This window comes from Rhea americana, unplaced genomic scaffold (genome assembly GCF_003343005.1).
Source record: "Rhea americana isolate MKP2758 unplaced genomic scaffold, rheAme1 scaffold_55, whole genome shotgun sequence".
In the NCBI taxonomy this organism is placed as follows: domain Eukaryota; kingdom Metazoa; phylum Chordata; class Aves; order Rheiformes; family Rheidae; genus Rhea; species Rhea americana.
This window is the reverse complement of record NW_028186701.1, coordinates 4,455,235-4,468,508: the sequence shown is the minus strand read 5'-3', so window position 1 is coordinate 4,468,508 and position 13,274 is coordinate 4,455,235. Positions and strand designations below refer to the sequence as shown.

General features: G+C 36.6%; 1 protein-coding gene across 1 annotated transcript in view; it reads right to left on the bottom strand.

Annotated features, from left to right (window-relative positions):
• The window catches only part of RNGTT (RNA guanylyltransferase and 5'-phosphatase), a 189,205-nt gene that overhangs the window by 33,881 nt on the left and 142,050 nt on the right, over nt 1-13,274 (bottom strand). Inside the window, exon 13 of the mRNA XM_085318674.1 lies at nt 655-721. Coding sequence (XP_085174800.1) covers nt 655-721 — 67 coding nt within the window. The remainder of the gene's footprint in view (nt 1-654; nt 722-13,274) is intronic.

Genomic DNA, 13,274 nt, shown 5'->3' with positions numbered 1-13,274 from the left:
TGACATGCTAATGGCTCGCTCTCTCTTTGCCCAATGAAACTGTCATGAAAATCAGTCCATATATTCATTTAAAACAATTTTTGTTTGCAAGGGATGTGACAAAACTAATTAGCAACTGGCAATTAGACATGTGAAACCATTATAGTTCAACTTAAAAAAAAACAGTAAGTCACAAAAGACAAATATTTTTCAGCAACTGTATGAGTCTTTCACAATCAATCTAATAATAATACTAGGAATGCAATTTGTGCTTTTACTGCAATGTCTTCCTTGACAGGGATCTCTTGAAGAATTACAGAGTTCTAAAAGTGTCTTTGTTTTGAAATGACAAGGTAATAATAATAAAAAAMCCCAAAACACAACAGCAACAACAAACCAAAAAGGCAAGATATTTCCCTTCTGGTAATTAACCCAGATTCAAAATTAATCAAAAGAAGGTGATAGGAAACACTATACACCTCTTTGACAAGCTATGTACACAGATGTAACTAGAAACAAACCCAGAATATGGTAAACATCAAAAAAAACCCAGTATTACTCACTGTTTTTCTTGAAATTGTATTGATACTCTTGAAGTTCTTCTAAATCCAGACTTAAACCAAACAAAAGTGAAATAAATTAAACAGCCCTCCCCCCTTAGCTTGTTAAGCGTACCTTAATTTGTGCAAAAGGTCTGTCAAAGTTTCCAACATAAAGAAGACCAACATTCTGGGTGAGCAGCCTAGAAAAATGAAAAGAATCTTTTGAGATATCACTTTACATTTATATAAGCTTTCTGCATCTCCAACAGCTGTTGCCGAACTGCAGCAGGGTAACCAGCTTCATTACRCTACAGCAAAATCTACCTTTGCAAACACAATTCCAGAATTCTACCCTTACTAGTGCAAAAGGAGACACATGCATTAAAGATGGATGKGCCCTAGTAATTCGTGTTTATTGTGCAAGAAGCTCTTCAACAAAATAACTTCACAGGCTCCTTTGTGATGGACATCACTCAACGACATGCAAGAACAGCAGGGTACGTGCCTACTCTATTTACCAGACACCATTAGAAACAGAGGAGCAGCAAGAGAAAAAGATAAGCATAAACCCATTCAGAGCAGCAGGCCTAAGAGTTAAAACAGATTAGGACAAATAAAAGTATGTAGAGTAATATGAAAATGACAGGACTGCAAGAAGAGAAATAACAGAGGTTTTCTGCTATATTTTCTAATGGCTTCCGAAATAAAGAGAGCACTAGACAGTTTGTGCTGGTTATTCTCGAAGTCAGTATGTACACGAGCAAGATGCAGACAGACAGTGGGACAAGCAAATTCAAAGGAGTGGTGGTACTTCTGAATAGAAGTTAGCTTGATTTCTGCAAACACTGTGCAAAAAGTCAATGCTACTACAACACAAAACTCAAACACCAGAGGAGCATTAGGGTGCCATTCCTAAAAAAATGAAGACACAAAACAGCATTGAAGACAAGTGACCAGCTAACAGTGTATCAGGATACAGAGCTGTCAAATGGTAACATCATTGTGTTGCTAATGTTAAGCAAAGGTAGAGCTGTCATCCCCTCCTGCTTAGAAGTTCCTAAAATTCTTGCGCTGGAGTGCAGAAACCCCATAAGGGGAATGGATTGGTGATAGAYAACTGAAAGAATTTGTGCTTTGAATAAAAGAGACATTCAAAACTCATCATCATCTTCAGCAGCTCCAAGTCTGCATGAGGTTATTAAACRCTTTTTATTTTCCTTTGATTCCATATCCTATTCACCCTAATAACAAAGCATTACAYGTAAACTACATTTCTCCCCAACTCAAAATACCCCAAAAAAGTAGGAATGCAGGCATCATTCTGCTCAAGTCTAACAGTTTAACTGAGGCATCTCTTTTTAGTAAGTCATTTATATTTTTATGTATATACATCATAAATATGTATTTTAAATTCATAGGGAGCTGCAAGCTTTTTTTTATGTATAAACTTCTCATTTTTAAACTAATTTCTTATTATCTCCAGACATTTAAAAAAAAAAAAAAAAAAAGAAAGAAAGAAAGAAAACTTAGATGGCAATAAATCCTCGTTTTGGCCTTCATTCCATACAATGAACACGTGCTCCTATGGTTTTGAGTCTTCTCAGTTCTCATAGCATATACAACATACACAACTTTAAATTGGTTCCGTAACGTCTATCAATGCAACTCAGCAAAACGGCAAAGTCAAAGCAGTCAAGTATATAAAACAGTAAGTAAGTGGTGGTGTCAAACTGTGTATMATCTTCAAAATCTTTTTGTAATTAGATACTGTATACAAAAATATCCTTGGAATTGACAGGAATACCCAAAGGAAGGAAAGATTAGTAAAGACTGGAGAAAGTCAGTCACAGCATGGGCTGGAAAGTAGCTGGCTTCCGTACATTTTGCCCATTAACGTGCCGGGCTCAGTCTGGAAGACTTTTACTGTTACGCAATGGTTTTGCAGTATTGATATATGGAAGACAGGATAAGCTTTTCAAGCTCATTTTCAGTCACAATAAATCAAATTCATGCAGAATTTAAGTCTTTGGAGATGAAAAATATCAGCATATTGATCAACTTTTTTCTAGGAGCATAAAGAAATTCAGAAAATAAAGGGTTTTCGAAATGAAAAGAAATGTATGTGAAATAATCAGTGACAACTGGTTAAAAGAGAATCTATAAAAAGGACTCATCTTAAAACAACAAAGTGTTTTTAAAAAGAAGAGCAAATCTACCAGTTGCATTTCTATTAAGGGACAYGAAGAAGAAAAAAAATATACAGTGTGATTATTCTCTCATGGTCATGTTGTTTTCTTTATGGAATAGAAATGTTGGATTATTATAAATCTAAGTCTTTAGGATGGCTTCATTTAGAAGTAATGAACACCTAATGAACTTCAGGACTGATCTCTCCAAGAGACCTCACAGCTGTCCGTATTATTTAACTGACTATTACTGGTGCACATCTAAAATCTGTAAACATACTGCAAGGATTGCTTCCCTAAATAGATTGGATATGGACACAGAATTACAAGTTTACTACTATTTATTTGCATTTCACTACCTCAACTGAAAAATATTACACTTTTTTTCCCTTTGCATTCACGCATCACAATTCAATGCAGATTTTAGGAAAATGTTTAGGGAATGGAAAGCTGCTTGTAATTCTCCTTTGTATTCTCCTTAAATAAGAAGTAGTATTGTTTCATTTTTCAGGACTCCTCAAGTTCTGAGGTTCAAAATTTGTATCACTAACATGAAAAGCTGTTCAGTTTTCCATATAAGCACTCAGTGGAGTTGAAATAAGCATCCTAGCATGATCGTAATTTATTCTCCAGAAATACTATGGTTTTTATCTCAAATGGTCTGAACAATTAAAAAATTCCAAATTTCATGACCAGTATAAACTCATTTACTTCAGGGTCCTTCTTATCAGCACAATTCACAATTTTCAAAAAAAAAAAACAAAAAAACCCCCACTCCAAACCTATGTGCATTAAAGAGAGGAATGAGACAGAGCAGGATGTGTCAATCCCCATCTCATACCTCGGAACTGGGCTCAATTGATCTCTAAACTGCTCAAATGTGCATTAAGATGTGCACATCCAAACCTGTGAGAAAGTTCTTATTATACTTAGCCTTTCTTTTTGTTCTTCTTTAAGGTAATATAAAGGGCTGTATCTTTTAAGTACCTAAAATTAACTTTATACCATAYAGTTCAACATGTCTAAATTGATAAGGATATTCCCCTCAACTAATTACCCTTTTAGAGTAATGTGATAAACGTTTGCCTTTGAAGACTTTTCAGCTGTACGCAGCTACAGTTATAAACACTTACATATTTTCTTTTGCCAAGGTCCACTTTTAAAATTGCAGTCTACTATTTCTTTTCTAATTTCATATTTGCATAGTTCTTTTCTCAAAATACTATCAACAGTACTTGGCACCTAACCATGCTAACAGCTGGACATCATGTTATTCTTTTCTGTATTTGGTCAAAATCAGTATTAGCTTATAAAATAGAGGCAAGAGTATCACAGTGCAATTATATTTGAATTCACATTCAAATAATTACTCCTTAAAACTACAAAATGCAAAATCTAAAAAGCATATTGGCAGGTTCTGCACATATATTTACTTTTACCAGAAAATCTGTAACTTTAGGCAACTTTGTGTATACTGTTATCAGCTAACAAACTGCAGTGTATTTCATTCATAGTCTATTCTATTYGATCTATTATCAACACAATTCTTATTTTTTCTGTGAATAACAATAAAATGGAACAAAGAAAAGAAAACATTACTCTGAGAAGCAGTGGCTCCTTGAGATGTGTGATCCATACAGAATCGTCCACTGCTGGTACTGCTGTCCCATACACTCAGGTGAGGAGACTTCCAGCCAGATGGGCCTATCAGGGCTACACCTTTATATTCTATACAAACAGCACTAAAAAATGCATCAGGACCAACTGCTTCTGAGTTTTTCTGATATAATGTCAAGATCATAAMGGCCTTCCCAGGACCAAGAAAGGGRTACCACACAGTTACAACCAAATGCTCTATTTTTCTACCTTCAGAATCCCAGACTTGGCCTTTTTTGCACATCAAATATCTGCCTATTCAAAGTCCTACCTGGAGAAGCCAGGTACTGTGTCTCCATGAGCAAAGCTAATGGAGGGAGTAACCATGGTCAGGCAAACAAATACCAACAAAGTGATATTGGCAACAGAGTGTATGAGGGCCAAAATTTGGGAAATGTGGGAATTTGATAAATGGGGGAAAGTGAGGTAAATGCAAATATAGGACAAGGTTTAGAGCTCAGATGACATGAAACTTCGCACAAGGAGTATATGACAGCAAAGAATTTGTAACTGAACAGGTATGAGAAATCTAAGGGAGTGAAAATATAGCCTGGATTGGAAAGCACAGAGGCAGAGCTCTGGGATGGGAAAGTTTACCACAAAGGTCATCCTCTCCAAACACAGTTAACCWTCACCTTGCTTTGGGAGCAGGGACAGGCCCAGTACTGCTGCCCTCTCCCTGACATCTCCTTTGGCTATCAGAAGTAGACTACTCTTGACTATGGACTTCATAAGCACAACACATTTCAAAGAAGATTGGTCACCTTATCTTCTCCATACATATTCTACTCCTGCTAATAACTTACTAAGAGTTGTCCATTTTAGACAAAGGTGGGCATTTCAAGATATTCTCAACAGAGAGTCAAGCACAGCTCAGTGACACAAAAATGCTTCAGCCAGTAAGTAGTACTTCATGAAGGTAGGAAGCAGGCATCAAACAGTGCTTCCACATAATGTTGAGAGATAAGCTTCAAGGATACCACTCGAGCTTGATCAGAACCCTGAATGTCTGCCCCCTCAGACCTGAAGAGTCGTCTTGCAAATCTTTGCCGGCTATCCCACAGTGCTATGCAAACCACGAAACCCTAACTTGAATTGGCTCACACACAGTTTGCCTACCAACTGCTAAATTTACTCCGGACTATCCACATCCTAGTGTCCYTGAGCAGAGTATGGAAGAAGCTTTCCAGAAAGGAGCATGCACAGAAATAAAGGGAGCGGGGGTGGAGCTAGGAGCCGCTACCTCTCACAGGAGCAAGTTACTGCAGATTAGCTGAACGCGGTAACTTGCTCCTGTGCGAGGCAGCAGCTCCTTTGCTTGCTCTGTTGCAAGGTCTGTTGTGTATTGTGCAGGAACACAGCCAGTGCTGGGACTTGCAGTTCTAGCCAACAGCACAGAGGTCAGAGAGGCTTGGAAAGCAGGCAGTACCGAGTGGAAAATGCAGGGTGTGCAGTAGAAGCGTTGAAGAAAGATAAGGTACACGGCTTTAGAAAGGTCAAGCGTGCAGTAGGAAGACAAAGTACAGGGATAGCAKCTTGAGTTCCTTGTTGTTTCAGGAGGAAAGCTGTCATGAAATAGGCACAGTATCAGAGGCATGCAGAGCTGCTTTAAGTATCCACTATCCCTCTGAAATGGAAAATATAACTTCTTCCTTAAATTCCCACAATAATGCATCATCAAAATCCAAGAACTGATGATAGCTCATCAAATAGTATCTTGCAGTATCTGTTAGTAGGCAATCGTAAAATTTATCATGACATACATCCTGGTTGATGAATAGTTCATCACTCCACATAAATCAAGTCACTCAGTTCTGTATTTTTTGTTTTATTCTTGACTGCTGCCTGCTTCTTTCACTAGCTCTTGCAATGAAAAAGCCTAGACAAGTATACCGCATACCAGTAGACAGCACCTGGTGCTTTGTATCTGGGTTTTGAGCGTCTTTATTTATTTATTTATTTATTATTATTAAGAACGCTGTAGTGCCACAGTCTGCCATCAAGGCTTTGTTAAAGCTAACAAGACCTCACTGTTACGTTATATCAGATAATGAAACAAGTCAGGCAAGTACTTGACTGCATTCAAGACTAAAGTATCTTCTAAAAACCTCGATTCATACCTATGCAAATGTGTTCTTCTAATGATGATGTAGACAGAATTCACAGCTTTCATCAGCAGATGAGGAGCAGCACCTAGTATGATTTGTTTTGCTACAGGAAAGAGCCCACTTCAGATCTGAATTTTTTGGTTGATCAAAGTGGTGGGCTGATACCTGAAACATCCTTAGTGTCTCAGTGGAAAGGATTTCACCATACCAGATACAATTATATAAAAATACCAAGCCTACTGATAAGATAGCAGGATTAAGATGCATGTCCTAGTTCCATCTTACAGTCAGAAGAAGAAAAAGACAGCTAAAATAGGGCTGGGATCTGATCTAATTACTTTGTCCTTCACATTCTGCCCAAAGAGATTTGCAGCCTTTACAGAGTTTGCTGGTCTAAAGATTCCAATCCCAAGAACGTGGAATAGATGTGAAGCAGAACTGAAGGAAGAAAACCCTGACACTGAAGTGCTCCTCACCTTTGTGCACATCTTTATTACCAAGAATATCTCAGCATATGCATTAGTGGATATTGAAGGTCAAAACTGGAATACAACCAATTTAATATACAAATAGAACAATCAGATAAAATTTAAGGAAAATCACTGCAACAACACTCACATTCTAAACCCTCATATCTAACATAACTATATCCCTAAATTCCTCTATCAATAGGGATTAATTATGGTCTGAATGCTTCTACATTTTATTTTAAAGGGTACCATTTTTGTGAAACCTTTTTGCGATAGGAGTATACAAAGAATTCCAGGGTTACGCTCCATATATGCTTTTAACTATTTCTAGAAGTTGTTCCTGATGCACATTACATTTTAGGCAAAAATAATCATTGCAAGTTACAAACACTGAAGAACAGTAAGCCTGAGAACAAAAGCAACATCCTCATACATTCAATAAGTATATTTTCAAACATCATTTGAACAGTTTTCACAAATATCTTTGAAGATAAAGGGAACGACATCCTTTTACAAGTTTTAGATCTCATTATACAAATAAATTATCCTAGCATGTCATTATTACAGACTAAGGCATGAATGCAAATAAAGCTTCATGCCATGGCAAAGAGGCCACCATACTCACAGGATGCTGTTAGCACCCGCTTAAGAATGGAATAAATAAACTGTACTTATCCAATGTTCACTTAAATTGTCAGGTAGAATTGTGTACTGTGCTGCAATACCTTAACCAAGGAAAGAGAAGCAGTCTCTTAAGCAGCCTCTTAAGCCACAATTTAGATTCTATTATAGCGCATTACAATTATATTTTGCTTCCTGCTTAGGCTAATCATACTTCACTGCTTTTCAACTCATCTTATCATGTAGTAATATTCCTAGAAATATTAAATTGAAAGAAAATGCAGTAAGAAAATCAGAAAAGCACAAACAGAAAATTATAAAAACTGGTATTAGGGTCAAAATAATTAGCTTTCTACATTCAGAATAATTTTATTTTAACAATCCAGTATTTTATTAGTTTACTTGGTAGACTATCATAGGAATAATAGTGAAAATATTACACTAGGTTATCATAAAATATAAGCRTATACAAAAGGATCCAATAGAAATTCTGAAAAAGGCCGATATCAGCACACAGGTAAGCTTATGAATTTTAACTGAAATGCATATATGGTCAGCAAATAATATGCATTTCATTTTGCTTGAAAAGCATACAGAGCCAAAGAACTTGAAGATAGAAAAAAAAAAAACTTGACAGTTTTGTATATGTAGTAGTGAAGATTGCACACAGAAAATTAACAGATGGAAAAGCAGCAGCTTCACATACAAGATATTGCATTCTAMGTTGCAGTCATCAAACCATCTTTTCAGGCTATTGCTAACACTTTAACACAAATTTTTTACTTACTAGTCACGCAAGAGTTTTTTGATGGATGAATATAAGCTGTTCTAGTAAAACCATCATGGTAAGGCGCAGGCAAACAGACTGTATATGTGATTTAGGACATTCTTTCTCAAATTAGAACACACTCTGAAAAAACTGTAAGATAACTAGGAAAGATACATTAAGCACAGTTACTTACGTGCTAAAGATGGAAAAAGCCTGGGTTTGTACTCAGAGAGGAAAAAAGTTGAGAAGAGATACAACTAAGTAGTAAGGAGGAGACTGTAAATAATTTTGCAATGTTAAATTCTATCTCTGGAATAAAAGATCCCCAAAGAAATTTAAGCAAAACCTTTTAATTCAGTGCATTCTGAATTTGCAGAATATCTCAACTCAAGTTGACTGCGAAATCCATTAACATAAAATTGTAAATAAGCAATATTCATGGAAAAAAATGCACTGGATAGCACAAACCACAGACTTGAATCCAATTCCTTCAGCCTTCTTACCTACTATAGCTTTCCAACAGTGTACACTGCTAGTCATATTAATAACAGTGCTGCTTTCTGAAACACATGCAACTCAGAGAAAATATTAATGTTACATGTTAATTAACCTTCATAGGAAAAGCTCCTAAGCACGGTATTTTAAAGGCTTCATGGAACTACCTCAATCTCTACAGACAATAGGAATCTAGAAAATAACTGATCCCTGAAAGACATACTTCCTAGTGGAATAACGTAACCACTGTTGTGTACCAAATGCAGGGAAAAAATAATTTTAGAGAGCTTGAAATTGAAAAAAAAAAAAAAAGTAGTGATGTATTATCTCATTCATATTTGAGGTGATGGTCTGTAGGTGATTCTGGATCAAGGTCAAGAGGAAAAAAMTGACAAGTATCAAGGTTTATTTAGAATTAGGAGAGCTTAAATAGCATTAGTTTTGATTATAAGTTTTTGACTGATTGTTTGGAGAGGCAAGGGGGGCTTTGTGTATGAATGCTTTCGTAGAAAGGGAGATTTTTAAGAAACACTCTTGTACTTTATGCAGAAAACATACCAGATGTTTCCAAAAACATTTTCTTCTGTTTGCTGCATTTATATCTAGTGCTGGTAATATGTTTATGATAATATGTCCATGTTTGTCCTGTCTTTGTGTTACAAGCAAAGCACATAAAGAATTATTTTTACTACATTTACATATACCTTATCCAAGAAAAGTAGAAAAAAAATAATAGAAAGGAAAAAGTACCTATTAAATAATCATGTCCATTCCTCCACCAGTGGAATATTATTCCCTGTAGTATAATGAGCAATTTGGTCAGGCTGGCCATAAATTATTTGAAAAACGAGGCTGCTTGCCTTTTCCTTTGGGAGATTGTTACGCAGTCTAAGAGAATTCATTAACAGAACCTATTTCAGACAGTAAACCTCAGTTTTCCTTTCTGAATATCATGCCTTTCATCTCACTGAAATATAGGGCAAGCGTTAGGAAAAATGAGGCACTACTCCCAATTTTACAGAAGACACCCTGTGCGACACAGGCTGTGCAGCAACTCTGCACAGATTTATCTACGTACTACAAAATAAGAGCACTCACGTATTCCAGCAGCACACTAGCTGAACTGTAAAGCCACATTCTAGTCTGGCCCTAGTGTCCTGTCTGCTTGACCATCTTTTGAAGTAACACAAACAGTAATATTAGCAAACTCAACACAGAGAATTAAGATAAAAATTGACACTGTGACACTAAACTTTACAACAGGAGATTTCAATAAAACAAGGAGTCTAGTTTCAGAGCTTCCAAAGTCGTAATAAAGGCATTTTAAAAGCATTTCGGGAGCTGCATAAGAAAAATAATTTTCTAATAGCAAGTAGATAAAGACAAAACAAAGGGGCTAAGGCAAAAAAAAAAAATGCATATCCAAGCACAAAGCTTGTAAAAAAAATTCTGTAGATTTACTTGATCATGTGGAGCTATAAGGAACAATTAATAAAAACAGAGCTACTGGTGAAAAGCTAACTGTTTTGTTTGTTCTCACTGCAAAAAAGTTAAAAAGACATCCAGTCAGGATCATGTATGTCTAGTAACCAAAATGAAATGCCAGCAGAAATGGACAGTATTAAAGCAAAATCAGGCATAAACTGATAATTAAGGTAAAATAAATCACTAAACCGAGATGCTACATATCCAAGATTTCCAAGAGAGTTTCATACAAAGGGTCTGAATTGCTGGTAAAACTATGTCATCAGTCTTTAATATCTAAATAGGCTAATTTCCGCAAACCTCTGTTAGAAGCTGAGAGTCCTAATCTCAGCAAGGTTCAGCATGCCTATCTTGGCCATGTAGGGCTGTACATCCCATGCATTCACACTGTGGCTGTATTTGCCTTTCTTTTGATCATTTCAGGGAAAAAGTGTTTAAAAAGAGGGGGTGGGGAGGCAGCACCATACTGACGTAATCAATTTAGACTGCCAAAAGGCTTCTGCTACAGTCTCTCACAGTAATTTATTAAAAAAAAAATAGATAGATAAGTACTTTTATATATAAGAAGCTACTTACTGTTATGGATCAAAGCCTGATTAAGAGACTGGAAAGGCAGAATAAATGGTCAGTTTTCATCTTGGCAAAGGCCAAGTGACTATTCAATCTATGCAGCAGACTTTAATAAATATATTAGTAATCTGAAAAGTCATTAACAAAGTCAGTCTGCTGATGAAGCAAGTCATGAAGCAAATGCAGGCAACTTTAGCTAGATTACAAAGTTCATCAATTTGAAAGGGAGCTGATACCATATTTACAGTCACCTATGCAACCTTAACTACTCTCCTCTGCAATGAAAGATGTGTGCTCCTGCAAATATGATTTAGGGAAAGGAACCTACCTCATTTAATTAAGAACTGTATCATAATATATATGAACCTGGCAACTAGAATTCACCTATTTTCTAATATTCAAAGGCTTGACTTTGAAGCTAAGTGAAAATTCTTTCCACACGAGGTTTTGTCATTTTTTTTTTTTTTTTCTAAAAAAAAAAAAAAAAAAAAAAAAAGTACTGTTCTGTACAACTATTCATATCACCAGAGCAGAGCTGAAAATTGAAACATTCAGCAGTTTTAACAGCAGTTCTTACTGCTGAAAAACTATGACAAAGCATTGGCAGAAAAGCCGTGATGTGATGGTCTCATCTGGCTGTAATCTCTGCCATTCTGCCCTTCATCTGCCAGTGYAGCTGCTCCAACAGTTTTCTGCTGTTCCCTGTGCTCTGCCCCAAAGGTGGCACAACCTCACAGTAGTCCCCAACTTTGGCTGCCAGCTTCTAAGTGAAGCAAAAAGGCCATTCTGCAGGGTGGCCAATTCAGAAGGAACTTTTCTACAATAAGGAAAAGACACTTCTGTATCCTGTAGAGGTGACTCTACCATACACCAAAAATTTGATGAATTATGCATGCAAGTTTTTCASGGAAAACACTGTAAACCATTCTTAAGCATAACAAGGTCTTTAAGAAAATCAGTTGGCACCAGTATCCTCTTGACAATACAGAGCAAAACCAACATTGATCAGGTGCTTGGTACCTCCTTTCTCAAAACAAAAGAACAAGGAGTTGCTGAGTGAAGGAGAACTCAAATCTGATAAACACTTCATCATAAAACGCATAATTAGACCGGAGCTCATTGATGTACCACGATAGAATAGAAAGGACTGAACATGTAAATGCATAATAAAAATATATAGAGCATTAACAAATTCTCTTTAAGAAACAATAGAGGATATAAAATGCTCTAGTATAGCTGGATCAGAGATATAATCAGTACGGAAACTTGCACATTCCTCCTGCAGATCCTCAGTGGGAAGGCATCACGAAAGAGCATTCTCAGCCATAAGCATGTGCATTATCAGACCACTCTAAGCAATCTCTTTTCTTCCTGACTCCCCATATCACTTTAATGATTTATTCAAAATAAATATTTCATTAATTAATCATGTACAACCACAACAATGATTGAATTACAGCCTAAGAAGCATTTACGTATGAGTTCATGTGGGACTATGCAGACTGTAATCCCACCATAAAGCACAAAACAAAGAATTCTTTCTTTCAAATCAATTATGATGCACACACAGCCATCACCTACCCAGACACGAATGCCACCAGCAGAACTCATAAAAAAGAAAAAAAAACCCATCTGTTACGAACAAATCTACCACCCAAAATAAGGCAGAAAGACTGCTAGACATCATGAATTCCTCTAAAATCTTCACTTTTATCTCTGCTCTTTACAAATTAAGTTCTTCTGCATATTCATTATGTGACCTTTTTATGAACTCCTTCTTTACAGGAATTCTTCAGGCAGTAAGAAATGGAGAACAAAGCATTCTGCATTCTGCAGGGTTCAGGAAATTCAGTAGTATTAAGAAATGCACTTGAAGAACTTTCCTGATTGTCGTAGAGGATCATTACCTCTGTAATACTAATTATCTACGCTGTAATACTGATTATTGCATCTGTGATCTGGAAGGCATCCACAGCAAAGCTGTACTGCTGCTCTAGTGTATTGCTCTGCTCAGAAACCAGGATCCTTACCTGTATGGCTGCCTTCTCTATAAGGGAAACCACTGCTCTGATATCAGGGTGCKCTGCTTCACTTCAGAAGTAGCATGTCTCCAATTACCACTTTCTCTATTTCTCTTCCTTTTCTTTATTTCTAATTTTAACATGCAGCAGCTCCTCTAATCTGTGGGTCCCCACTTTTGTTTTCTACTTTTAAAGAAGATTCTCCCCCTCGAATACATTTTGTGCCCACTCCACTTTCCTTCTCCAACTTGAGAGCCATTTATTCTACGGACCTCAAATTGAGGGAGGTGAAACATGCTTTTCTGGAAATGCCCTGGAGCTGCTCAGAGGGGAGCAGGGAATGCACTGGGAAAATGGTGGCTTGGGCAGTGC